Source organism: Sander lucioperca, chromosome 12 (genome assembly GCF_008315115.2).
Source record: "Sander lucioperca isolate FBNREF2018 chromosome 12, SLUC_FBN_1.2, whole genome shotgun sequence".
Classification (NCBI taxonomy): Eukaryota; Metazoa; Chordata; class Actinopteri; order Perciformes; family Percidae; genus Sander; species Sander lucioperca.
This window is the reverse complement of record NC_050184.1, coordinates 16,174,184-16,201,214: the sequence shown is the minus strand read 5'-3', so window position 1 is coordinate 16,201,214 and position 27,031 is coordinate 16,174,184. Positions and strand designations below refer to the sequence as shown.

At 40.4% G+C, this 27,031-nt stretch overlaps 4 protein-coding genes across 6 annotated transcripts; 1 reads left to right on the top strand and 3 right to left on the bottom strand.

Annotated features, from left to right (window-relative positions):
* Window positions 1–880: 880 nt before the first annotated feature.
* Window positions 881–12,486, bottom strand: slc35c2 (solute carrier family 35 member C2). Of its 2 annotated transcripts, none has more exons than XM_031286157.2 (10): window positions 12,401–12,486; window positions 11,064–11,273; window positions 10,652–10,802; window positions 10,339–10,402; window positions 10,125–10,197; window positions 7,459–7,627; window positions 6,871–6,954; window positions 5,736–5,911; window positions 3,354–3,483; window positions 881–2,890 (listed from the first exon to the last, which is right to left on the bottom strand). In XM_031286157.2, exons 2-10 carry the CDS (start codon window positions 11,172–11,174, stop codon window positions 2,751–2,753), a joined length of 1,098 nt encoding a protein of 365 aa, XP_031142017.1. In that variant the 5' UTR covers window positions 11,175–11,273; window positions 12,401–12,486; the 3' UTR covers window positions 881–2,750. The 2 variants fall into 2 exon arrangements, with proteins under 2 accessions (XP_031142017.1, XP_031142016.1); XM_031286156.2 differs by lacking the exon at window positions 12,401–12,486 and adding an exon at window positions 11,678–12,077.
* Window positions 12,487–12,523: 37 nt separating this feature from the next.
* Window positions 12,524–13,416, top strand: taf13 (TATA-box binding protein associated factor 13). 2 transcript variants are annotated; one of them, XM_031286159.2, is made up of 2 exons: window positions 12,524–12,618; window positions 12,788–13,416. In XM_031286159.2, exon 2 carries the CDS (start codon window positions 12,794–12,796, stop codon window positions 13,166–13,168), a length of 375 nt encoding a protein of 124 aa, XP_031142019.1. In that variant the 5' UTR covers window positions 12,524–12,618; window positions 12,788–12,793; the 3' UTR covers window positions 13,169–13,416. The 2 variants fall into 2 exon arrangements, with proteins under 2 accessions (XP_031142019.1, XP_031142020.1); XM_031286160.2 differs by lacking the exon at window positions 12,524–12,618 and adding an exon at window positions 12,638–12,656 and having other exon boundaries at window positions 12,793–13,416.
* Window positions 13,417–14,098: 682 nt separating this feature from the next.
* Window positions 14,099–18,342, bottom strand: tnnc2 (troponin C type 2 (fast)). Its single transcript, XM_031286158.2, has 6 exons — window positions 18,098–18,342; window positions 16,888–16,939; window positions 16,212–16,355; window positions 15,699–15,813; window positions 15,452–15,588; window positions 14,099–14,751 (listed from the first exon to the last, which is right to left on the bottom strand). Exons 1-6 carry the CDS (start codon window positions 18,098–18,100, stop codon window positions 14,720–14,722), a joined length of 483 nt encoding a protein of 160 aa, XP_031142018.1. The 5' UTR covers window positions 18,101–18,342; the 3' UTR covers window positions 14,099–14,719.
* Window positions 18,343–20,196: 1,854 nt separating this feature from the next.
* On the bottom strand, window positions 20,197–26,664 carry si:rp71-17i16.4 (troponin C, skeletal muscle). Its single transcript, XM_031286895.2, has 6 exons — window positions 26,431–26,664; window positions 24,689–24,743; window positions 24,249–24,392; window positions 23,418–23,532; window positions 22,043–22,179; window positions 20,197–20,438 (listed from the first exon to the last, which is right to left on the bottom strand). The coding sequence occupies exons 1-6, from the start codon at window positions 26,431–26,433 to the stop codon at window positions 20,407–20,409; spliced, it is 486 nt and encodes a 161-aa protein (XP_031142755.1). The 5' UTR covers window positions 26,434–26,664; the 3' UTR covers window positions 20,197–20,406.
* Window positions 26,665–27,031: the final 367 nt, after the last annotated feature.

Sequence of the window (27,031 nt, the reverse complement as noted above, 5' to 3'; positions counted from 1 at the left end):
TCTACAGAGCAAACAAGGCAACCCTGATACAAAGTACTGCCATAACTCCCTCTTTGGAACCTGTGGCTGCCCCGTACCATTTACAGGATATACTCTGCGTCACCTGTCAATAGCATACTCCTGCTACAGTATATGACATGTGTGATCTGTGACATAGCATGGGAATGTCAAGGTATTTCTGTAGATATTCATTTTAGTGACCATATTGCACTCCATCTAGAGCTGCAAAGATGAATCGATTAGTTGTCAACTGTTAAATTAATCGGCAACTGAAAAAAAAGTCAAACATGATCTGATTCCAGCTTCTTAAATGTGAAAAGTTTCTTCACTCCACTCTAACAGTAGGCTAAACAGAATTATGAATTTGAATTATGGACAAAACATTTGAGGACGTCATCTTCGGCTTTGGAAAACACTGATCAACATTTTCACAATTTTCAGACATCTTTTAGACAAAAAAAACAACGAATCGATTATTCGAGAAAATGATCGACAGATTAATCGATAATGAAAGTAATCGTTAGTTGCAGCCCTAACTCCATCAGTGGATGAGTGAATAGCTTGCAGAGAACACTGGTCTATCTTCTCAGGCACTTCTTTTTCCATGAAGACTGCATCAGTGTATGCTTAAATTATTTCCAAACAGCTCACAGTCACGTACTCTGAGGCTAAACTACATGAATCCAGATGCAGGGTTGGTAACAAGAAGTCATTTTTGTAACTTCACTGCAGTGAGCAGAAGCATGCTGTCTAATCACAGCATATATACCACCTGTAAATTAATATAACCACCACAGACATTTTAAAGTGTGCTACACACAGTTATCCCAGATTTATTCTGAAATGAGATGTGACTTTAAGAAATAAATAAAAAATAAACTCTTTTTCACTTTGACTTTATTTCTTAACGTATTGCCACAATGCTGCGTTTTACAGAAAAACTGTCAAAAAAGTGTACTTCTTAAATGGTTTTAATCTCAAGTACAAGTACAGCTACATAATCAGTGATTACATTTTAGATTTTGAAAAATAGCTCTTCAAAAGTAGTCTTCTCGACTGCTGTGACATTAACAAGGCACATTAAGGTACGGCCATTACGCGTCTCTTCAAATAATGACAAGAATGGCTGGAGAACGTTACATTTAGATTCAATAGTCTCCCACCTTGTAGCTCATTACTGGAATTTAATGACTGCTTTATTTTCAGTTAGCTAGCATTTGAGGTAAATTTGATTAAACATTTAAATGTCCAAATATCAAGACATACACCATAACATGACGCTCAAAGAGCCTTTCTGCCATCAAACCTGGCACTAATTAACACTTTGGACTTATTTGGAATTAATCGGCAACTGATTTGATAATCGATTTATGATTTAAGTGATTTCTCAAGCAGAAAGGCCTTTTTTTATTTGCTTCTTGAATGTGAGAGTTTGCTGCATTCCTTGTCTTATGTGATAGTACCTGAATATCTTTTAGGTTTTAGACTGCTGGTTGGTCAAAACATGCAATCTGAAGTCATAACCTTAGGGTTTAAAAAATTGTGAAGGGCATTTTTTTTATACCACACAATTATTCAATTAATTAAGAAAATAACCTGCAGATGTATTGATAATGATAATGTTAATAGATAATGCTGCCTGACAGACCTCGTCGATCCATCTGTATTAAATTGTATTGTTAGCTTTGTAAATTTAGCTTACAAAGAAGAGCAGTAAAGCCATCTCCAAAAAACTTAAGGATGTCAGGCTACATTCTTAAGAGAAAGAAATTATGTAATCTGAAATTGGGTTACCACTTATCCCGCTCTGCATTACAGGGATACCAGGACACTTTCAATTATAGTCATTTTTTTCTTCTAAACCAGACTCTTGTAAGCTTATTTAACAGTTTCTACATTTATCCTTTAGAATCCTAACAGCTTATTCTGTAGTCACCAGTGCCAATTAACAGAATGCACATGTACTGTACTGTATATAGGTATACAAAGTAAGAAGATATTCCCACTGTTTGACAAGTATCTAGCAAAGAAAAATGACCTATTACAATGTCAAAGTATCCCTTTCACACCCTCTCTCTCTCATCATACATCATACTTTGTTGACACTTGGATGTATTAGCTACATTTTTTAAGCTTCCCGAAGGCAAACGATCATAACTTGTGTCAAGTCCACAGTTAATGTACAGCTACATAATGAGGCTGTGGCCTGAAGACACGATCGGTGGAAGAACAAAGCTGAAGAGGCTGTTCCCTCTTTTTGTTTCCCTTGCACGGCAGCTGGATTCTCGCCATATCACAAGATCGTGCGAAAATCGCAGGATCACATGTCAGACAAAAATCCATCTTGTCAGGCTTCAAGTAAAAGCTGTTGTGTCCGAACAGCTGTGAACCGTACCAATCAGCACCCGCTACTGACAGCTACGGCCGTGGTTTACGTGTGTGTGTGTGTGACGGCTGCGACTGTTCGTTCAAAACAACGATGGCGGACGTGTTAGACAGATGGCTCATCCAATCACCTGCCAGCTATTTTTTTAAAGTGCCCGCCCTTTTCCACAGCTTTCAATAGTTTCCAATAACGGCATCTCAGATGGTCCTGTGTAACAAACCATCTGGCTCGTCAGGTTATCTTTTTGTGGCAGGGTGTCCCAAACATAACAGTTTTTGGACACTTGAAAACTTTGACGTCACTGTTCAAACCATCTAATGGAACAGTTGTAAAAGAGTATGAAGACAGTCCGTATCCTGTGATGTCAGTGAAGACTGATTTCTAGCTCCTCATCTTCGTCATTGTATTCAGCAGCCCAATCGTCTCTTTCGTCTTCCTTCCGCAGTAATGGCAACTCAAGCTCTGGGCTCTTACTGTTGAGCTTCCTTAAAGACGGTCCCTTATCTGATGGAAAATATCACAAAGAAAATAGACATTGTCAACATTATCATCTCTTGTCTAAGTCCCCATCTACTGAGCATTTCTGCTTATCATTACTTGTCGTATGTGCAGAGTTTGACAATAGACTAACATTCATCTGCTGAAGAGCAAAAGTTTCTCCGTTCACCTCAATCTAATTTTAACATGTGTACGTACAAGCAGGATTCTGTGACATCACAACTAGTTTGGAAACCAATCACGCTGCAGTATGTAACCTACACAAGTGTAATGTGGAAACAGCAAATAATGTTTTTGCACATTCAACGATTCTGGATTTTTTAATGAGGGAGAAAAATATGTATTTGTTTGTGGAAAAACCACATCGTTAAACTTGTTTGGAGTTTTTTTTTGTTATATTTATTTGATTGACTCTTGATATGTTATTGCCGATGTGATTTTTAAAAGTATTATGAACAATAACACTTACTTTTGGAATAATATGTCTTCAGTCCCACATGCAATGAAATGCCACACAGACAAATGGCAAATCCCAGCCAATTAAGCATGCCCATTTTGTCTCCCATCAGAGCTGCCGCCAAAAGCAGAGTACACACCTCCTACAGGAAAACAAAACGATAAATGGAATTAAAAAAGGATGTATTAGATAGGTCTGAACATAGTCTCGCTTTACCAGACCTTCCTCCACAGCGCTGTTGAGGAAGGTCTGGCTAGTCCACATAGCGTTCCGGGATGGGAGAAAAACGTGCTCTGGTTTATTGGCATTTCTTTAAACCAATCACAATCGTCTTGGGTGGTGCTAAGCGCTGGGAAGAGCCCCGCTACCTCTGCATAATAGCCTCGGGAAGGAATTTGTTTTGGTGGAACGTGTACGTTCAAAGGTTGTTTTAGGTGTGCAACAGAAAACTCAGAGTGGACAGATAGTCTAGCTAGCTGTCTGGATTTACACTGCAGAGATCTGAGGAGCAGTTAACCATAGTCCTCAGAAATCCACAAGAGTTTAGAATTCCAATACAAACAAAACGGAAGGAGCGGACATCCGGCTGAAAAGAGTGAAATCCGGTGGAATTTCCGACGGCAATGGAGCAATCCGGGAAGTGGAAGGTCGTGGATATAGACTAGTCTGAACAAGACTGAACACTGCAGCCAAACAAGGCTCTACAAAGATGTAGTGCTCTTTATGCAGCAGAAAACAAAAGGTAGTTGGTTATATGGAAATGAAAAATGGAGGCAATAGCAGAGCTACTAACCTGTTTTTGACCCATTTTCAAAAAGTTTCTATACCAGAAATTTCGGTTTCTTACAACCAAATTGTCAAAAAAATAATGTGGATGATTCCATGCAACACTCTTCACAAGTAAAATAAATGATCATTCACTACTTTCATTGAATTTGGGTGTTTCATTCAATTTTATAGCATTGGAAAAAGAAAATCGATACGAGAACAATTGGAAAAAGTGACAAACATGTCGGAAAAAGCTTCAAAAACGTGGGTAAAAACAATAAAAACGAAAAGCGCAGAAAAAAAATCGAGAAAAACAAAGTGCCAAAAAACTTGAAAGAAAGTGACAAAAACGTCGTAAAGGCTTCAAAAACATTGGGAAAAGTGTGGCGCACACGCACGCAGAGGTCCAGGGTTCGAGTCCGACCTGTGACAATTTCCTGCATGTCTTTATTGATTAAAAGGCGGAAAAGCCCAAAAATAATCTTAAAAAAAAAACAAATATTGGGAAAAGTGACAAATGTCGAAAGACGTTACAAAAACATCAGGGGAAGTGACAAAAGTGTCGAAAAAGACGACCAAAACGTTGAAAAAATTATTTTTTTTAATTTTAAATTTTGACCCAGAGAAACAAAAAGTTGCATGGTTGCCAGGAAGACAACAAATCTTAGAGCTTAAAATGTGTGTATTGGCTTAGTAGCCTCCCCATAAGCACCAATGAATGAATGACTGATTTCAAAAAGAAAGTCATACCAAAGCCCGTCTACGGAAAGCCGTTCCACTCCCTATTAAGCCCCATTGTACCTACTTTGGTTGCAGTTCCACCAGAGTTCCACTGGGGGTGATCACGGTCCAGTGCAAAATGAATGGGACTCTATGGAGCTAGACGGCTAAATTTGTCTCTTTCGCCTGATTGTCGTTGAGAAATCTCAGATTTGATTGAAGTTTTTGCAAGTTCAACATGGATTATAGGTCGAAAGTTGAATGAACGAGTACTTATGCCCTTTCGATTTGTTACAGGTTGAGTCATTGTTGCCCATAACACGCTAGCATTCTGCTAATGAATGCTGATTGGTCAGTGAAGGACTGATTACGATCAGAGATCCCGCTTGACGACATCCGAAGCAGAACCAGAATGTCAGAGTGAATATTTCGGCGTGGTCTTTAAAACATTAACAAACCTCTTTCTAGCACGTGTATTGACAGGGAGAGTCTAATCTGTCAGCTGTGTTGTCGATGCCTCGAGAGAAAAAAGGAAGTGACTCTGAGCTTGCCGTAAAGCAGTATCTCTGGCCGTATATGTGTATGACGTCATTGACATTTTAAAAGGCTTTTTAGAACAAAAAAGCCACTTTAAAAAAATCTAACACCCAGCAGTGTGTATTTTCTTAGCCTCCCCTTTCAAATGCAACATTCAAATTACTAGACAAAAAATTATATCCTGAGAAAAGTGGATTTTGAGGGGTATAGCTCCATAGAGTCCCATTCATTCTGCACTGGCCTGTGAGCGCCCCCTATATGGAACTCTGGTGGAACTGCAACCAGTTCAGAAGCCGGAAGTAACGAGAGAGTGGAACTTCTTCCCATATTAGAAATTCTTTGGTCATACTACACACAATTATAGAGTACCTTAAAGATCCCTGATATGGATAACGTGAGGCTGGAGGTTCGAGAGACGAGCAGGAACTCTGAGAAGCCTAAACCAAAGGCCAGTGAGCCGCCTATACTCAGTGTGAAGACTGAATACAAGAGAGGCGACAGCTCCGTCACACGGAATAACTTTTCTGAGGTACTGAGGCTTAGCCCTGGAAACAAGACAGAGAGGAGAATCTACAATGATGTTTCCGTGGGTTGATTACATGTCATTAGTTAGGTCGTTTCATATTCCAGGATTTCCAAGTCCAATTAATTGTAGAACTTATATAAAAAAAAGAGGCTTTCCCAAAGAAAGGCACAGCACTTGTTGTGTAAATGACACTGCTAGCACTGTTTGAAACAGCAACGGAGTACTTATAAACGGGGGAAGATAACAAATCTGAGTAGAAAGAGTTTTCGTTGCCCTTTACTTTTTGGTGTGGATATTGGGACAGACTCTGACACTTAATCAGTTCAATAAGGAAAATGACCTTTGGTCTGTACAGACTATGACATCTTTCATTGAAAATAACCTAATATAACATAATTAGGGCTATAGAGTTTTGCTTACTGCAGTGACAAGTAGAGCCCAACCGATTTAGGATTGTTAAGGCCGATATCGTTACAAATATTTGGTGATTTAAAAATCCCATATTCTGATATATCGGCCGATATATATTTAAAAAAAAAAAAAAAAAAAAGATTTCCCTAACATTAGTTATCTGTAGTTATTTATGAGTCCTCACTAAAATAATATGATAATGCAGTTTAAAAATAAACTTGTTTTACTGTGACAACAGAACAGAGTTCTGCATATAAAAATGCAAACTTAAAGTCCTTTGAACAAAAAGACAATAACAACAACAAAAAATCAGTGTTGCCAACAGGGACGTTTTAGATCGCCCTCTGGTGGACAAACTATGCAACGCCAACACTCATAACATGGTTGGAGCGGGTTTTGTCCGTTTTTATTTTATTTTTTATATATTCATTTATCGGGCATTATAAATGCCAATACCGATAGTTTGGAAAATGCCTAATATCGGCCCGCCGATATATCAGTCGGGCTCTAGTGACAAGTTATGAGAGAGGGTGAGGATGTCAAACCACAGTTTAAGACTATACTCACCTTCATTATACAGGAAGAGGGGGAAGAGGCCAAGGAACATGAGAGGTTGTAGGTGGTACATTGTGTCTATTGGGTTTTGAAGGCCTGGAGGGAAGTTGAGAAAGTTTACAGTTAAAAAAAAAAAAAAAAAAATCTATTTCTCACAGTTATACTAAAACATAAATAAACACAAGGTCAACACGACTATTCAATGTAGCGAATAGTCGTGATAGGGGTTATATTCTAAGTCTTGTCTGATTCTTCTCTGAGCTGCGTGTTCAGGTTCCTTTTTTTTTGTTCCCGTAGGTAGATTTGTTTTGCAGCAAAGATATCTATTATTAGATCTATTATGACACATAAGTATGAAAACCTACTAAACACTCACTGATACAAGTAATCAAAATCGGATGCAAATATTCAAGGTTCCACCAACCAGGACATAAGAGAGAGAGAGAGAGAGAGAGAGAGAGAGAGAGAGAGAGAGAGAGAGAGAGAGAGAGAGAGAGAGAGAGAGAGAGAGAGAGAGAGAGCGAGCGAGCGAGAGAATAATATATAAATAAGTGGAATAAAAGTAATTTGAATACATATTCACAGTGAGTCAACACTGACCAAGCTCTGCTTTCTGCATGAGGACCTGAGTGAGGGTCCAGCGGATCCCGCCTAGGAAGGACGCCAGCAGCACCATGGTGAAGCCCTCCAGGTTGAACTGGGTTGACTCAAATGTAAACATAAACAGACCACTGGAGATCAGCAGGACCACCAGGATCAGGAATGGGTTCTGGTTGAAAGGGACAGAAGAGAGAGAGAGTGAGAAACAGCAGGAGAAAAGAGCTGAAAATGAGAAATGATGAGAAATCCCAAAAAATAAAAGACAGGGAATAGAAAGTAACACAAAAAAAAATTGAAATAAATGGAAGATAAAAAAGGACGCTGATGGATAGAAATAAAGATTGACCAAAAAAATAAGTGAAACCTCCAGTAGTGGAGCGTATTAAACTTTTTGCATTCAAAATTGTGTGTGTTAAAGCTCTAGTGCGTAACTTTTTGATATTAATGAACATCCGTTACATTCAAGCCATTGCCAAATGAGTTGCTACAAAGCTTATTAAGACGATCAGCTCCACACAACTCTCTCTGTATTTCTCAGTATGGCTATGTTCAGAAGATTGTGTCGTCCGGTGACTTTCCCGCGCAGAAGCTCGAGTGAAGATAATTACCTCTTCTGAAGAGTCCATCGTGTTTTTTTAATTCTCCATGTCCTCCTTGGTTACAAGCAACAGTGTGGAGGAGGGGCGGTGCGCAATCACAGAATGCTTGTATCATGTGGACGCACTGACAGTTTTGTTGTCATTACTTAGAATTCCTCATGGGGGAGACAGAAACTATGAACTATCAATCAATGCTATCAAATGAACATACTGCTCAGATTTTTATATCTATTTCAGATTATCTCAGTTTTCCCCTCAAAATCTTTTTTCAGATTTGTTGAGAGGCATGGGGCGGAGTGGCAATTAGCCCTGCTTAATCTGCTACTTCTGGTACTATTACTGGGCGGCAACCCTACAAAAAATTGTTTATTGGATTCAGGTCCCAAATGCTGACTGGTTCCAATCAGAAGCGAATTTGTGCATACTGTATCATCATCACTCCCTAAACAGAAAAAATTTCAATCCGACAGATTTTTGAGAGATCGACACTTTTTGACTGACAAGATGGCGGCGAGCCGAAAAACCAACTGCTAAAGTGAGTTGTTCAAAACCTTTCTTTTCAGTAAACTCTGTGTACACAAACAATGTTCTCAATGCTGGAGTTCATGTGTAGAGCCCCTGGTGATACTTCAAGTAAAGTTTCATGCTGTGTCGAGCCTTCTTAGTGTTTTAAAAGTAGCGATTTTGATGCGATCATAGTAGTGCCCCTATTACTCCCATTCAAAAGGCCATTTGACCGAAAGACGAAAAATACGGTAAATCTTAAAAGTGGTGCTTCCGTCCTAATTATGCTTTTAAACGAAAGTTACTCACGTACAATCACAAAAAGACCCTAGGTTGCATTTTGGCGAAAGTTACGCTTTAAATATGTAGAGGTCACTGAATTTATTGAGGCCTGCCTTTTGCCATTGGGCAAATACAGGATCTAATTTGCCTGGGAGGAAGATATGGTTACCACATGGGACTATAAATAGAAAAATCTGTCGGATTGAAATTTTTTCTGTTTAGGGAGTGATGATGATACAGTATGCACAAATTCGCTTCTGATTGGAACCAGTCAGCATTTGGGACCTGAATCCAATGAACAATTTTTGTAGGGTTGCTGCCCAGTAATAGTACCAAGTACTAATTATGCTTTTAAACGAAAGTTTGACTCACGTACATTCACAAAAAGACCCTAGGTTGCATTTTGGTGAGAGTTACGCTTTAAATTACAACCCTCAAGCCTTTTTTCCAGGTTTGTCTCGTTGTTCAATCCATTATCCCATCTTTTCTTAGTCTACAGTACCGCTAACAACCGTTCCCTGCTAATGGTTCTAAATTGGACCCCAGAATGAATAGCCATGGTGAGTGCAATCATCGCTGGATTTCTTTGATTGTTAAGTGGCGATCAATGTAATATAAGTCTCCTAGTCTCCTAGCAACAACATCCAATGCAGGCAAGTTTCTTCATTAGAGAAAGCTGTTCTTATATCCAGTGTTTGTAGCGACGTACGATGTACGACGTACGACGATGTATGTGGCGACGAGCTGTTAAAGTGGAGTTTATCATTGCTAATTGAGCTCAGCCACTATACTGCTACTTATAAGTGTACTCGCAGATGTAAAAAACGAAATGACCTGAGGCACTTTTCAGTCATGAGCAAGCTGTGCTAAATTTCAATAGGGTAAAGGTTGAATCAATTTTACTGCCCAGGAGAACACAGCAGCATGCTGTCTACCCACTCACTTTCACTGCTGCCTATGGAGCAAATGTATATGATTAAAAATGCCACTTCCTCTAATATAGCCATTATGCATTTTCTCAAAGTTGCTGAACTGCCTATTCTTTTTGTATGGATCCAGAAATCAGAGCAAAAGCATTTCCTTTTCCTTTTGCATGCACATATAGTCTGTATGCCAATTGCATTGACAGTATGACAAGGGAGCTTAAATCAGGAAAAAACTAATTATATAATTTAGCAATGACAGAAATATTCCACGCCACTATAAATATGGTTTTAGTTTGGGTGTTTTTGTGTGGTCAACACATTATTTCCACAAATGTTTGAAAAAAAGGTCACTCACCGGCTCCTCTAGTTTAAAGACCAGGGAGAAAAAAAGGATGAAGAGCACTGCTGAAGACTTGGTCATGGTGTACCTTGAATGACACAAGAAGAAAACAACCAAAAGAATGAAACAATCCAACTGGTTAAATACAATATTGATAACCTGAAGTCTGTCAGTTCATATTGCAGTTGTATCCTCTATTAAAAAAGGATACCTAAGCAAAAAAACTTACAAGCTAATGGTGATGAAGAGGAAGCTCCAGTTGGAAAGTCCAATATCCAGTGCTGTTGCCAAGGCTGGGTAATAGGGACAGATTTAAGACTTTAAGAAGACAAACACCTTGCAATAGATACAATTATCTTCAACTATCCCCTCAGGTGTGATGTAATGTTTGTATCAATATGGACTTTAGTCAAAGTACTGTTCACTGAAAGCTTAGTCAGTGAACATGATAAGAGCTGACTATCAGTCCTTTTTCTAATTATCTATTCTCTGAATACAATGTCCTGCATTTAGTTAGGTAAAACTCTCCACCAAAATCTCACCTGTGGGAGCCACTTTACGGAGGTAATCTGTCCAGCTCAGAATGATGCGGGGTTTCCCTGTCCAGCCCTGCATGGCCCTTCGTGTTAGAGCGGACAGACAGAAGTTGATGGCGAGGTGAACTAACGTCATGAAGAGGGGATAGTGGAAGTCCTGATAGAGAGAAACAGACAGACAGAACTCAGATGGTCAAGTGGAGGTGGATTGTCCAGTGTCTCAGGGTTTTCTTAGGGTCCTGACTCCTGAGACACTGGGAGATGACCTACTTAATACCTCCTCCAAGACAGAAACACTACAGGTTAGCCTAATTTGAGGACTTCCATTAATCACCCCAAAGAAAACTGTGCATGCCCCTGTGCAGAGGAAGTCTTAGTGCTGAAAAACCAATAGTGCTTTAAGAACTCCTTTACTTACCTTCATCAGCCATTTGTTATAGAAGGTGATGCCTATAGAGAAGACATAGTAAAGGAGAACTAATCCAACAGTGCGAAGCCCCCGGCAAAGGAACTGGACAGGGCACGCCATACAGGGCTACGTTACTAGGTTTTGGAAAAGACAGCTACTGTAGAAAGGTCATCTCCAAACTGAATCTGCACCGCTTCCTATAACAGCCATAGCGGATTGCTTTAAGAGAGGGAGAGACGGCCAGTCAGCGCGTGGAGAGAGAGAGAGAAAAAAACAGGGTTAGGATTTGGTTGCATTTGTGTAACGTTACAGCTAAACAATTAGCTAGATAGTTAGCCTGGTTATCAGAGTTATAGACAAGCCTGCTGCAATAATAGCTTAACGTTAATGGCAGCATTAGTGTAAGCTCAAGTTTGACAACCACCATCAACTAACTGTTAAACCACGTCAGCTAAGTTAGCGGTTAAGCCACTGTTAAGATACCTGATGTTAACCACAGTTAGCCAACAAATATTTAAACAGGAATTGAATGTGTTTACTATTATTAATTAAACAGCCTCAGTTAACATTAGCTAGCTGATGAACTGACCAGTAACGTTAGCTAAGATAACGGTGGCACTCACCAGATGGTTGTTTGGCTAACTTTGAGAGGTCCAATTGTTTAACGTTACATCAGCGTGCTATGTAAAGCGGTATTGTATGCGACATAGGTTAATTAACGCTAGCTAACTCTATAAAAAATAAATAAGCCGTCATTTCTTGAAGGTACGCTCCATTAAGCGTTCAACATTATCACTCGCCTTCTGCAACTAGTGACAGTGCGCTCCCAGTTACGTGTCATTTTCGTAAGGCGACACCCACACACTGAACTCCATTGATCATTCTCTCGACTCAAAGTGGCCGTGTTTATTTCCCCTCTACAAAACATATTGCATTATAACCTAAGACCTTGTTTGAAACGGTGCGAACCATTATTTAATTCGGCATTGACATAAGTTAGCCCACCCAGATGTAGTATGATTTAGTACATTTGGACTTTTCTGTGTTAGCTAGTTGTCATTCCTCGATACATCGATACCATTTTTTTAAACTAAAATAATAACGTTACGCACAAAGCGCAAACAAATCTAGTGCAAACGTGAGTTAATCAAGTGAAGACAAACGCGGACTTAGCTAACGTTAGTGAATTTACAATGTAGCTAGCCAGGCAGTAATCCACAGGAACGCGAATATGTTAAATTGTCATCTTTTTAAATTGAGTTTGGCTTTATTTTTCTCCAAACATTACAGCGCGTGTCAGCGGCAAACAAAATGACGTAGACACATGGCTAGTTAAAGAAACCTACCGTCAGTCATGTTGACTATATCATGGCTGAGTAACATGCAAAACTTTGTGGTGTGACGTTATGCAGAAATTACTGTCTAATGGGTGTAGCTAACGGTTGATGGAAAATAACCGCAAGGGGCAGTATTTTTTCTTTTTTACAGCAAACGTTTGTTCTCCCGAGGAAACCGAGGCGGAAGTCAACAGAGACCACATCCTGTTGTGTTCCTGCGCTAAGCTAAGCATAGACTGTATATAAGAAGGCGCTAAGCTACAAGGTAACGGTTGTTTTCTTGTGCTAGAAATTGTGTGGCCTGTTTAACTTAGCTTGCGTTACAACACACGCTTCTACATAGCGGTAATGTGCTTGTAATGCTCCTAAATTAACCAGTCTACTCATGTCTTTTTCACCAGAATGGCGGATGAGGAGGACGAGACTGGCTTCGATGAGGAGTTGGATGACGGATCCAGCGGAGTAGATGTCGGCCACGGAAAGAGAAAGAGGCTCTTCTCCAAGGAGCTCCGGTGTATGATGTACGGATTTGGAGACGACCAGAACCCGTATACTGAGTCTGTGGATATTCTGGAGGACCTGGTCATCGAGTTTATCACGGAAATGACCCACAAAGCCATGTCTATCGGACGCCAGGGCCGCGTCCAGGTGGAGGACATCGTTTTCCTAATTCGCAAGGACCCCCGGAAATTCGCCAGAGTCAAAGACCTACTGACCATGAACGAAGAGCTGAAGAGAGCCCGCAAAGCTTTCGACGAAGCAAATTATGGCTCATAAAAAACACTTTTTTTTTTAACCTATACCTAATTTGACAGTTTTTCTTTTAATTGCTGTTCAACTGAATTGTTCATTCGCTGACCTGTGTCTTTGAGGATTTTGTTTACTTGCTGTCCAAAGTCTGTTGTTTGTGATGTTTATTATTTCATACGTTGGTATATGACCGTGAGGAGAATGTCAAAGAGTTACCTGGTGTCATGCTGTCTGGGACTGTTTCAATAAAGAAACTTACATATTGTTTTCATTTGCCCAGTCATTAATGTTAATTTCAGCACCAGAATACCCAGAAAAGACTGTTCCTTAGATCTGTATGGTGACATTTATGGCTCAACTGTTAACATTCTTTTAGTTGCATCATAGCTCTTAAAAATGTATATGACCCCAGAAAGTTTGCAGCCACAGTGTCTCCCTCAACTTGGTACAGTGTTCTAGTGACTAGAAAAAAATCCAGCTTTTTCAATGTGAGTTCTTCTGTTTTCTCTCGTGTTCTATGACTGTAAACTGAACAATTTTGGACAAGACAGTTAATATTGTCACCTTTTACTCTGGGAAAGTGTGATGGAAATCTTTTACTATTTTCTGTCATTTTATAGCCAAAATGATTCGTTGATTGATACTGAAAATAACCATTAGTTGCAGGCCTAATGACATTTGAAATAATTAGTGATAGCAAGTTGCCTACTGAATTACACATGCTTAAACCCTGCTTAAATTGCATGATGACATCTCTTATTCTCAGTCAGGGGGTAAGCCAGCAAATCCGGGCCTGAAAAAAAAAAGTTGGGTAAACGCCCTGTAATCCTGGTGGAATTTCTTTGTGTCCTCTCCTGGCGTGAAACCCTTAAAATATGCATATTGCACTTGTGACAGCATGGATACTTTAGATGTACACAAAATGTACTGATAACAAAACTGTCTGTGGACAAAAAGAAGAAACAAACCGATTTTATTGATATTCCTCAAAACATTTTTTTTACACAGACCATAAATATGACAGACCAGCTACAAGTGAGCATGTGTTAATTCATTTATTCTGTTCAAGCAAGTTTCTTCTTTGCACAGTAATTTGGTTGAATGAATTGGTCTAAGCAGCAGGTAACAGGCTGCCGTTCTATCTAGATCTACATCTAGATCAGAGCTTTACCAGCAGGTGGGTGGGGGGGGATGGGGGGGACCGCTGATGACACACGCCTGTTAACGCATGCATGCCACATAAAGTTGTGTGCAGTGAATTTCCCCACTGCAGCCTTGCCATCCTGTCACGGGGTACAGCGTCAGCACAGCATCCATGGGCTGTCTGCATTCACAAGCAAGCTAGGGAAGAGTATAGCCCCCCCAGCGACCCCCCGCCGGGTGCCCTAGCTGTCTGTTGAGGATGTCTTAAGGATGGAGAAGCGAGGCAGTGAACCAGGTGGAGAGGTGGGAGGAGAGGGAGTGTGTGGGGTGGGTGGGTGGGTGGGTGGGGAGTTTGAGTGGGTCATTGGGGGGTCAGATGCGATCAGAATGGGGGTTCACAGAGAGGAGGAGGAATGTCCATGAGTCTTTCAGGTTTTACTGCACATTCTCCATCATCTTGAGGAATTCTGGAAAGGAGAAGAGAGATCGGGTGTGTTATTGAGATGGGATGTTTCAGTTAACATGATCATCACATATACCTAACATACCTCAACAAACTGAAAACGAACTGAATCCTACAAGGAGTGTTTTTTAACTTCACATTAGTAGCTCAACTAAAATCTTGAAATGTGTCTTTTTGAGGTTGTGTCATTTGAGACGAGGCTTAGAGGCTGAAAACTATTTATCAATTCACAAAATATACAAAAAACAACAACCAAGAAGCTGGCATTAAAGTCACTAAAACCTCCTAATACTAGTAGCCTACAAGGTATACTATAGTAGTAGTTCCCAAACTTTTTTTTATGTGAAGGACCACTAAACTGACACAAATTAGCCCACGGACCCCCATTTAATAAGATTTCCTTCCAGGGTCCCACATGTGATAGGATGTTTGCTTTAAGATGTCTTATTACAGAAAGTGTATGAGACACATGACCCCCCTCGAGGACCCCAGGGCGTCCCCAGACCCTACTTTGGGAACCTCAGTACTATAGTACAACAGAAATAGGAATACTCTGGGGCTGCTAAAAATCTTAAATTACCACAGTGCCATAGACACTCTCTATTGGATATTAAATAACTGGAAAAGTCACGTTTGACCTAACACGTCCATCATTATTATCATCATCATCATCATCATCATCATCATCATCATCATGCACGTACCGTCATAGTCCAGCATGCCGTCGGCGTTCTTGTCTCCATCCTTCAACAGCTCATCAATCTCATCCTCTGAGATCTGCTCGCCGGTGCTGCGGATGATGAGGGCGAACTCCTCTCTGTCGATGTAGCCGTCGCCGTTCCTGCACAAAAGACAGACATGTATGGGAACAAATAAGTATAACATACTGACATTTCAGGAAAGGAGTATAGCATACTAAGTGAACCACGTATCCTAATAGTGTGAACGTACTTGTCGAATACACGGAAGCACTCTGCCAACTCTTCCTCGCTCTTGCCGGCCTGGTCCTCCTTTAGCAGCCTTACCATCATGACCAAGAACTCCTCGAAGTCGATGGTACCGCTACCTGAGTGTAATAAAGAAGCCACATAAGTGATTAACAATGGTCAGCCCGAACAAAGGCCCAAGGCCCTGCGCGCTGCTTGTGGGACACGACAGTGCGCTCGTCTTTGCGCACACATTTACGCATGAACCACAGTTACAGAAAACTCTGGAAATAAGTCATCCCAGAATGTAAGGATTTTGTACAATGAAAGGCAAAACTAAGAACTAATTTTGCATTTAGGGTCGCGTAGGCGCGTGTCACAATAGATTGCATTTCATAATGTTAGATACTTGGTTTATTTGAGCTGATATAGAAAACCTATAAAGTGCCAGAGTCGTGTATTGCCTGTGCGTAAAAACACTCATTACGCACAATAGGCCTGCTGTGTTGCTGTCAGAGATACATTATCCGTTGCTCACCGTCCTCATCGACCTCCTCGATGATCTCATCCAACTCCTCTCTTGTCGGGTTCTGGCCCAGCATCCTCATCACCTGACCCAACTCCTTGGTGCTGATATCACCGCCACCGTCGGTGTCGAACATGTCGAAGGCGGCTTTGAATTCTGGAGAAATCAGAGTCGAAAGAATGTGGCTCGTTACTCAAAAAACTGGCGTAATTTCTCTGCATCGATTACTTGGCTGTGCCTACACGTTTTAACCGGGAGCAGAAGGACATTTGCGCTACATAAAATGAGCCTCTGCATTTCTTTATTGCCAGAAATCCGGGGAAATCCATCAATCTATGTGTGAACAACTGAAGTATCACGTTCTATCACCACTGTGGTATTGTGCTAATCATCCCTTTGCTCGTTAAAATCCGAGTAATACTGGGGCCTGATTCCACGCAGATGATCGAAAATTGTCTGCCTTTTCTATAGGAGCTCGTTCTATAATCATTCTAAAATAAATAATGACTATTCTCAATTCACCTTGCTATTTAGAGGTGTGATTATTGAAAACATCTAGGCCTTTAACTTAACGTTAACTCTTTTTTTAAACTGCTTTATCATTTCATAAGTAATCTGTAAACATTACTGGTTCCTGGACAAAGTAACGCTATTACTAAAGTAACGTGTTACTGTAGCCTGTACTCACCAGCCAGCATTTCCTCGCTCAGGTAGGAGCGGGCTTCTTGTTGAGCGTCAGTCTGGAAGAAAACAGGGGCCACACTGTCACTTCATCATTTCCTACAGGCTTCATTGAGCATTCCAGTCAAAACCCTATATATTTCCGTACCCTTTAAAACCCAATACAGTATTTATTTTTCCCTATATCTACATTAAGCTATATAACCCTATATTTTTTCTAATGCCACTTTTACTACTTTTAGCTCTGTGCCTTTTGTTTTTGTTTTTTATTCTATTCTTATGAACTTATTTATATCATGTATGTTGTCATTTCTATCTATGTGTGTATGTGTTTGTTTAATACCACACTGTAAAGCACGTCAAGCTGCATTTAATTGTATGAAAGGTGCTGTACAAACAAAATTATTATTATTATTATTATTATTATTATGTATTGAGCCTGAAGTCTCAAGGCAAGACGACACCATTGTGACATAAGCAATCACCGTGCCATATGATCCGTTTAAAAAAAGAATATTACTAATAACACTCTAAATGTTTAAAATATCAAATGTAAAAATTTAAGTTCAAACTTTAATAATACCAAGGGTGAATAAAAAATGCCATACATTAAGAATTATTCTAGAAATATGATTGTATTTTTACATAACTGTATGATTGTGTTGGTGATAGTACCATGCTGCTTCTCAAAAGGATTCCTGAGCTTGGTAAAACTGAGTCTGGCTATTTCAGGCTCAACACATTAAGCTCGCTGTATAAGGCGTGCAGACACTTAATCCTTGGGAATTTGTCGCCTAAGCAGAATCTGCACCTTCCCAGCTGACACCCACCCAGCTCCCCATCTTAACTCTCCACCAGGATCAGGCATATTTACCATAAATAACGGACTTAAATCTGATTTTGTTTTGCATTTATTATGAATTATATTAAAATAAACAAAAAATGTTTACTCTAAAAATGTAGTATTTAGAAAAAAAGAAGTCAAATACAATAACAATTTGATTAGAAGCCAACAAATAAACATCCAAAGCTTATGAACATAAGGAAACATGCTTCTCAACAACTCAGCAGATTGATTTTTAGATTCTCTTATGCCTTTATTACTCAATCAATAAACCTCACATGCTCTCATTATTATGGTTTAATAACTAATGGCTGGTTGACTGACCAACTTGGAATAGTTCAACGGGTCATGTGCACAATTGCACAAGTCTTACCATGTTTGTGGATTAGCTTTTTCCCCCCCAAATATCCAAGGAAAAGAGAGAAGCCAAAAGGAGTGGTCAATCCGCGTGCACCCCAACAGAGAGACTAGACGTCAAGTGAAGATTCAGACACACTTTAAACGGGACAGCCAGGTCCCGCCCCCTGCCTCTCACAGGCCTCCAGATTTAGTATCCTGAACTTTTAGGGTTCTGGGGCCATGGCAAGCCAATCACGCTTTGGAGAGGAAAGCTCTTGTTTCTTTAAGTTGCAGGGTTCAGAATGTAAAAGAGGTAAACCCAAAGTTTTTGTGATCCAGATCAAGGTAGAACAATCTAGGGGAAAGAATGGAGATGCTAAATGAATGAAGTTTTGGGGAGAATGCAGAGTTGCAGAGAATATTTCACTGTGTCTGTCTCCTGGTTTGTTTTGGGAGATGATCAGAAGTAGGATGTGATGAAGAACTGTGACATTCTGTAACAGAATTCATACTGATGAACAAAATAGACCTACAAAAATCCAAAAAATGCATGAATCTATATGGCCCCAAAGCAGCTTTCAGTCATGATCGCCTAAAATAACCACACTAAAATATAAACAAAATTGAAAAAGAAATAATAAAACTATAGATTTTGCAGCTTGTCAGTGCACACTGTCGATTTCTATTTAGGCCTTGTAAATAGAAAACAGTGGAGGCTATGGGTTCTGTGAATCTGGGCATGAAACTCAAAACCGGGAGAAAAATGCTATGGAGCTGGACCCCATCTCACCCAACCCTCACCCCTCTCTGCCTCCACCCCCTTTAGCCGTGAATAGCTGGCAGATTTTAGGCTGAGAGAGGACAGGGACATGAGGCGAGCCCCTGATAAACACAACCTGATGCTCCTTATATGGTGGGCGGTTCCTGAAGGGAGGGCCCGAGGTGAGAGACAGGAGTGACAGGAGAGTAGGACAGGATGCTGAGGAGGGGAGCAGCCGTGAAGAAAGGGGAGGGATGTCACTTTTGAGAAGTGGCGGGGGGGCCTGCAGGTTATATACCCAGGGGCAGACCTGCGTTTTCCAAAGGAGGAGAATTAACTCATCTGTTCTGTGACCGCCTCAAGCCTCTAATGCTGGCCGGCTGCTCGGCTTCACCTCTCCTGCTGGGGATGAGCCACATTGATTTCTGTGCTGGGATACCACTACTTGAAGATCAATGACATAGAGTTGCTGACAGACTAGGCGGAAAACAAATTGGAAGAGATTAATTTAAATTAGATAACTGAAATTTCCTCAGATATGACGGTTCTCTAGTGTTGAATGAGACAGTGTACGATGGCATACAGCACCAACTATGCAAATTATTTCAAAACACAGCTGGAGGCTTGTTTGAAGTTGGCACTGGAGTAGGGAGATAAGACTAGTTGTAGTTGAACAAAAATGTGTGTGTGTGTGTGTGTGTAACGGTAGGATGTTGTCAGTGGTGTAGAAAATGCATGTGCGTGTGAATCAGCGTATATGATCACTTTAAAGATTATTTTTTGGGGGCTTTTCGCTTTATTATATAGTGACAGTGGATAGACAGAAAAGGGGGAGTGAGATGGGGGATGACACGCAGCAAAGGGCAGCAAGGTCAGATTCGAACCCGCGCCGCTGCAAAGTACTCAGCCTACATATGGTGAACACTCTTACTGGGTGAGCTAGAGGCCGCCCCAATGTATGATCACTTTATGAGTGGTCGTGCACGTGTGTGTATCTGATAGTAGGAAGGCCAGACAGACAGTTGTAATGTGGAAGTCCCAGAAAAAGGAACAAAAGAATGAAACAAAAATCAGATGAGATAAGACGTGTCAGGCATGCATGGCAGAAGAATTTGCAAAGATGAACAAGGAGAAAGTCGATTTATTTAGAAAGCACAGAACAGGGTGGAGAAGATATTCAGCTATGAAGAGAAGGAGGAGGTGGGTGGGTGCGGGGTGGTTGTGGAGGGGACGGGGGTTTAAGCTATTGGTGTAGCATTTCTGGAGAGACAGCAGCTGCAAAGGGGACAGCTGGGTGGCCGGCTCAAGGAGGTGGCCAGGGGAAAGGGCCTTCGTCTTAAAAGGTTTGCACGGATATTTATAGAATTCCTCGCCGAGCCCCTGGGTTTCATATGAGAAGGCGAATAAGGGTGGGGGTGGAGGTATTTCACTTGTATCCATTTAGACGTCTCAGGAACAACCACACGTTCGTAACTGCACAGGGTTTATAGCATTTCGAGTTTGTTCTGAGCACATTTCCATCCGATAGCAGGCTTTGTTTTCTGTCTGAGGAAGAGTCACCAAGGAATGTAGAGCCGGCCTCATTACTGGACGTTCTCCATCATCTTCAGAAACTCTGGAGAGAAAAAGAGGGTATCAGTCAGTCAATCAACTAACCCACCAAGACTGATCGATGAATAACTGCACAGTGTGTGGACAAAACGTGTATGTGAGGTTTTTGGTTGAAGTCAAATCATGGAGAACGTGATTGTTAAGGCTGTATATGATGAGCAATTCTTTATTTCTGTCATTCATGTCATCATTTTCAAAGAAGGACTAATATTTCTATGTCTGCTCTATTCATGTGCACACAGACTGAAGTGTCATTTTCATCCATAAAATGCCTCATTATGTATTTATATACATAAGGAACCTGTCCACGAGTGCAGAATTGTGACGGTACAAACCGTTGACCTCTTCAAATCCATATTTCATGAGGAAACTTGTATTGTTTTTGAGGTTAGTGAAAGGGAAAGTTAACATAATCATTCTGCCTCTTAGCCGCACAGTGAGTCGTGAGATAATATCAAGATTTAGGTTCATCTTAATAGCAGAAAAACTGAGATTTGATGGTTTTACAGTAAGACTCCCAACATCAACATACAGTATCTCTGATTACTCTAAGAGACACGGTGTAGGCTGTTAATATTCAATATTCTTAGTCAACCAAAAACATTTAACTTTCAGGGACTTATATAAAGGAATACTTCTGCATTCTATGACATACAGTATGCTAACTTGCTTCTTTTTTTTTTTTTTTTTTTTTTTTTTTTAACCAAGAGTTAGATGAGAAGATGAGAGATTGACACCACTGCAGGCTGTATATGTGAACGTTATTTTTTGTTGTCACTTTTTAAGGTAATTTTCTTAAGAAAGAGAGAGATACCACTCTTATATCTGACCGTGTAGCCAGAAGCTGGTTATTTTAGATTAGCATAAAGACTGAAAACAGCTAGCCTGCCTCTGTCCAAAGTTAATTAATTCTGCCTACCAGAGCCTCTAAAGTTTACCAATTGATACGTTATGTCTTGTTTGTTTAATCCGTACAAAAGCTGAAGTGTAAAAATGCCCTGTTTCATTGTGGGTTTACTGGGTGCTGGGCTATTTCTTGGCCAGGCAGAATAACTTCCTGGAGTTTCTTCCTAAAAGGGAGTTTTTCCTCGCCACTGTCGCAATAGCCACTGCTAATGCTTGCTCTTGGGGGAACTATTGGAATTGTTGGGGCTTTGTAAATTATAGAGTGTGGTCTAGACCTACTCTATCTGTAAAGTGTCTCGAGATAACTCTTGTTATGATTTGATACTATAAATAAAATTGAATTGAATTGAAATTGAGTCACCGTGAGGTTGCTGATGGAGACTCCAGGTAAGTTACAACAAATAGTTGTTTTTATTGTTTGGTTTTTGTACGGATAGAGCCAAGCTAGCTGTTTCCCTCCATTTCCAGTCTTTATGCTAAGCTAAGGTAACCAGCAGCTGCCTCCAGCTTCATATTGAATGGACATAATACAACCCTTTCCTCTAATCAAGCTAAAGCACTAAAATGGTTTGTCTGTGAATTTGGAAGTCAAGTCTGTTTTTCTCTCCCTCTGATAATCTAGCAAACATTATGGAAGACAGACACTGTGTAGTCCACAGGAGTGAAGAAACCGGTCTTGCTCTGTATGTAACTTAATCTCACCATCAAAATCAATCCTTCCGTCTTTGTTGTTGTCTGCTTCACCGAACATCTCATCAATATCTTCCTCTACCACTGGTTCTCCAGTGAGATGGAGGATTTCTCCAAACTCCTCCCGGTCGATGAAACCATCTCCGTTCCTGAGGATAAAATGCAAATTGTAATAGTGTGAAAGCTAATCTCTCTCCTTCCTGCTCTCTTCCATCACCACACAAACATACAGTGGATTTATTCTTTAAAGAGTCTCAGGCCAAGTTTCAGCAAAACCTTTATATTTTAGCAGCCGTAACTGTGGCCTGTGGCTAAACTAGAGTCCAACGAAACTTGATTTTTGAGGCCGATATTTTAGAACTTACAAACGCCAGATATAACTTTTTTTTTTAAATACATGCATAACATAAACAATTTTTTTTGGATAAGTTACCTCTAAATGTGCTTGCTTGTTGAAAGTTTGTGACCTGGTAACCATGTTGAAAACCGTTGAGCCCAAACCAAGCATGCCCTGTGACCAGGTGATACATTTTCTCATTTTACAGCTAACCAGTACACTGAAATATTTTTCTGAAAACATTGGAGGCAAGAAATAGACAATGCAGAAACAGAATCTTGATTCATATGTGATCAGCACTGCCGAGTTTAACAGTTTGATCGAAGTTTGCTAACAAGTTTGCCATATTCAGGGTCTGGCTGGTCCACACATTATTTCGGGATGGGTCCACACACCATTCCGGGATGGGAGAAAAATGTGCTCTAGTTTATTGGCATTTCTTTAAACCAATTACAATCATCGTGGGGCGGTGCTAAGCGCTGCACGGAGCCCCTGTGCAGCTGCAAAATAGTCTCGGGAAGGAACTTGTTTTGGTGCAACGTGTACGTTCAAAAGTTGTTTTAGTCGTGCAACAGAAAACTCAGATTGGACAGATAGTCTAGCTAGCTGTCTGGATTTACCCTGCAGAGATCTGAGGAGCAGTTAACCATAGTCCTCATACATTTTGAGTTTAGATTTACAACACAAAGGAAGTGTAAGGTACTGTAAATCCGACCGAAAATAAGGACATACGGCAGAATTTCTGGCAGCAGCGGGGCAATTGGAAGGTCGAGATGGATATTATTATTTTTTTTTTTTGGTTGTCAATTATAACCAAATGTAGCTCATTTGGATGAATAGTAAGTTATCTGAAGCATTGTAAATACAGATTATAGGTATAGTACCACATAAGATAAGATAAATAAAGTTGCTGTGTTGATGCACTTTGTTTAATGGTTCTTCAGGCCATAAAAATGTTGCCTAATTCTAAAATATTCTAATTTATAGGTTTTTCAATTTAGCCACAGCACAACATGAGATTCTGAATGCAGTTACTGTTGTGTGTCATACTTGTCAAAAATGCGGAAGCATTCTGAAAGCTCTTCTTCACTCCTTCCAGCCGAGTCCTCCTTTAACTGTTGCACCATCATGACCAAGAACTCCTCGAAGTCAATGGTACCGCTGCCTGAAGGGGGGGTGGTAAGTGAGGAGGGAGAGGATCAAAGCCAAAGCTGACGTGGCGGCAAGGAAGCTACACATGCAGTGCAACCTGAGTCCCATCTCCACTTCACTATGTCATTCATTTATGACATTTATCGCATTCAAACAACATAACATATTTCATGACTCATACCCTCCTCATCTGCTTCTCATTTCAATATTTTTCTATTTACCACTACACTGTCTAGTAGTCCCCCAAATGGCCTTTGATAACTCTTGCTTTAAAAGGCACTGCACCAATTTAACATTACATTTACATACATGTCAGTTTACACATCACAGGGTATCCTACTCAGCCTGTGAACAAAACACAGCAAGTTGGAAGACAATCACATTTACAGGCAGGTTGGATCTAATCAAAATGCTATTGTATTATGGGAATGGTAGAACAATGTTTTTGGAGCTTAATCTGGGGACTAAAAGTCAGGATATCTCAGTCTCTCTCACTTTGACCTTTACTGTTCTTTCTTGATCTCTGTCACAAGTCACCCAATTTTATTGAAGTACAATACTTAGTTCTCTGTACTTCTTCAAAGTGCAAGAGTCTTACAAATCCTAGCTGTTTCTAATGGCTTCCTTGTTGTTTTGAATTAATGCCACAGAGAGTGGAGAAATTAGTTATAGTTACTTATCCCTCCATTAAGATCCTTTTTCTGTTTGATGATCACTCAATGATCTCACCATCCTCATCAACCTCCTCAATGATGGCATCCAACTCCTCCCTCGATGGGTTCTGGCCCAGCATCCTCATCACCTGACCCAACTCCTTGGTGCTGATGTCACCGCCACCGTCGGTGTCGAACATGTCGAAGGCGGCTTTGAACTCTGGCCGAGAGAAGGAAATAGTTCAAATTCTGACAACACCTAAACTAGCAACCAAAATCCAGGAGAAAAATAGTTCTGAATCTTGTGCTAGAGATAAGAAAGTTATGACAGCCTAGAAAGACTCATTGATTGGATAAGTGTCAGTCCAAATGACCTGCCATTCTTTTTCAGAAGCAGATTATAAATCTGAAATAATCTGAACAGCAGAAAATTGAGATAAAAATCAGTGTAAAGGTCCCTCATCAAGTGTAATTCACACACTGATTCACGTCTTGAACAAATACAGAAGTACTGACCTGCAATCATCTCCTCAGTCAGGAAGGAGCGGGCATCGCTTTGGGCGTCAGTGGGCTTAAGAGAGGTGAATGGAAAAAGGTGGAAAAATGAAAGAAGAGGTGGTTAGAAGAAATGCTTTCTACTCCCTGTGGTCTGCTCAGTGGCACAGCAAGAGGTTTCCACCGGAAACACAAAATCTGCTTTTTGAGCGTATTCACTTACTCTACTGGTGGCCACTTTCCAAGACTTTCTAAAGCATTTGAGACTCTTTTTTTTAGTGTTCTGATGCCTTGCAGACTTTTTCATTGCATTACAGGGTTGGTATCGTTATTGTATTGTTTTATTGTTGTGATGGATTACTTACTTCAAGCAGGTTTCTAGTTTTCACAAATTGATTTTCATTTATTTAATTTAAAACATAAACATTGTTTAGTGGGATAAGACAAATGTTCAAATGATCCTTCAGTGGTACACTGTGGTCACTTTACCTCCTTATAGTAAAGCCCTGTTACTCCATGGAGCCAGAGAACACCAAAAGAGAAACCCAAAGCCAGGGACAGAACTATCATTGACAAAGTGACAGCCAAGGCCCGGAAATAGCCTCATGTCAGGTAAGAAGTCATGTTTAATCCTCTGCCAGCTGTCTGCTGTCATTACTATTGAATGATGGTTCTTAAAGGGGAACACCACTCAATGTAAAACATGTTATTCCCACAGTTAGGACTTTTGTTTGATCGGGAAGACTGAGGAGATGGCAGGATTGTTGGGGTTTTATACTAAAGCTGGTTTTAATCTCTGCTGTTCCTGTCTGATCAACAACATTCCCACTGGTAGTTGTTCTTCCACTCGTACCATCTTTCCGGTTTGATCTTTTATCCAGACTGTATGCCTGATGACATCACAAATTTATAGTTCACTGTCGTACATCCATTTGGAAACAGCAAGAGCAGCCATTAGTACTTGTGCTTCTTAGAGGAACGTTGTTGCGAAACTTTGACTAAAGTTGATCAAAGTATAGCAAAATAACAAAAGAATATTTCATTTGAGTAGTATTCCCTTTTAATTGTCATATAAACCACTGTTCCATAGTAGTTCAGGAGGACAGTACATTTCCCCCTGTTTGCTAGACAGAACCTCAATATTATCACAGCATAGGAGGTCACACAAACACACCCATGACTTCACTATAGCTATTTTTAAGGTGAGATTTGGGAGAGGATTTGAAAGGGATTTTCTCAAGGTGAATGTCCTAAATTAGGACACTCAGAAAAGGCAGCAGGTCTTCTCAATTTACTCAGCTGTGCACTTTCTATCTTTAGTAACGCCAATCTAAATATCAAGCTAAATCACATCAGCATTTTAACAAATAACAAAGAGGAGTTACAGAAGTTAAACATGTAAACTAAAGGCTCAAGCAGCAGGTTACGAGTCAGGAACATTGCTTTTTCTGTTGTCTGTAGCAAGCATTGTAAAAATATAGACAGCCAAAGTATTTCCCAAAATTAATTTCCCAAAAAAAAATCAGGATTTGCAAGAGATGAAACTCCAGTTGATCACCCAGCTGTGCTGCAGATGAGGACCTGCTGGCTGGGTCACTGGGGTTGGTTTGTTTTTGCTCCAGATAATAATCTCCGTCTTCTGCCACCTGGCTTTTATCCTCATCAATTGAAAACAAAAGCAAATCCTCAAAGATTCATCAAAACTAATTTTCCTTCTCCTTGTCGTTTCCCTTTCACCTCCATCTCAGTTTTTGGTTTCTTACCATGGCGTCCGGCTGTGCTGAACAACAGACACCAGTAAAAACGACAGACGTCTGGGAAAGAGAGTCTCTTGACTACACAGCTCAGGTGGCTTTACTCCCCACAATAAGTACCCTCTCATCCCACTACACTTTTACAGAAAATCATCACGATTGGACAATAGGCCCCCTCCTCAGACAAGAGACAGCCAATCAAATCCAACTTTAGTTTGTGCCCTCTTACAATCTCCTGATGGACATCCCCTTGTGTGACACACTCACCAATCCCCCATATTTAGATAACAGACAAGCTCAGTGACATTCATTTAAAAAAAAAAAAAGAAAGGAGAGAAAATCATGCAGCTGTAGGGTTATTTTGGCAGAGGATCAACTGAGTATCACTTTGCCGATGGACACTTGATTTAACATACTGCACAAGAACATGAGTGTATGCACGCACGCACACGCGCGTGCGCGCACACACACACACACACACACACACACACACACACACACACACACACACACACACAGTGCGTTTCACTATCTTTGTGGGGGCCCGTCATTGACATAATGTATTCCCTAGCCCCTTACCCTAACCTTAACCATCACAACTAAATGCCTA

Bases quoted from the DNA above. Each gene is read 5' to 3' on its own strand.
- slc35c2 (XM_031286157.2), bottom strand. From the start codon at position 11,174: ATGGCGTGCCCTGTCCAGTTCCTTTGCCGGGGGCTTCGCACTGTTGGA. The intron at 5,912-6,870 runs GTGAGTATAGTC...TCTTGTTTCCAG, and splicing joins CCTCTTCCTGTATAATGAAG to GGCTAAGCCTCAGTACCTCA. The intron at 2,891-3,353 runs GTAAGTGTTATT...ATTTTCCATCAG, and splicing joins GAAGACATATTATTCCAAAA to ATAAGGGACCGTCTTTAAGG.
- taf13 (XM_031286159.2), top strand. From the start codon at position 12,794: ATGGCGGATGAGGAGGACGAGACTGGCTTCGATGAGGAGTTGGATGAC.
- tnnc2 (XM_031286158.2), bottom strand. The intron at 15,589-15,698 runs GTACGTTCACAC...TCTTTTGTGCAG, and splicing joins TGCTTCCGTGTATTCGACAA to GAACGGCGACGGCTACATCG. The intron at 14,752-15,451 runs GTACGTGCATGA...TCTCCTTTCCAG, and splicing joins CGGCATGCTGGACTATGACG to AATTCCTCAAGATGATGGAG.
- si:rp71-17i16.4 (XM_031286895.2), bottom strand. The intron at 24,393-24,688 runs GTCAGTACTTCT...TCTCTCGGCCAG, and splicing joins GACTGAGGAGATGATTGCAG to AGTTCAAAGCCGCCTTCGAC. The intron at 23,533-24,248 runs GTGAGATCATTG...CCCCCCCTTCAG, and splicing joins TGAGGAGGTTGATGAGGATG to GCAGCGGTACCATTGACTTC.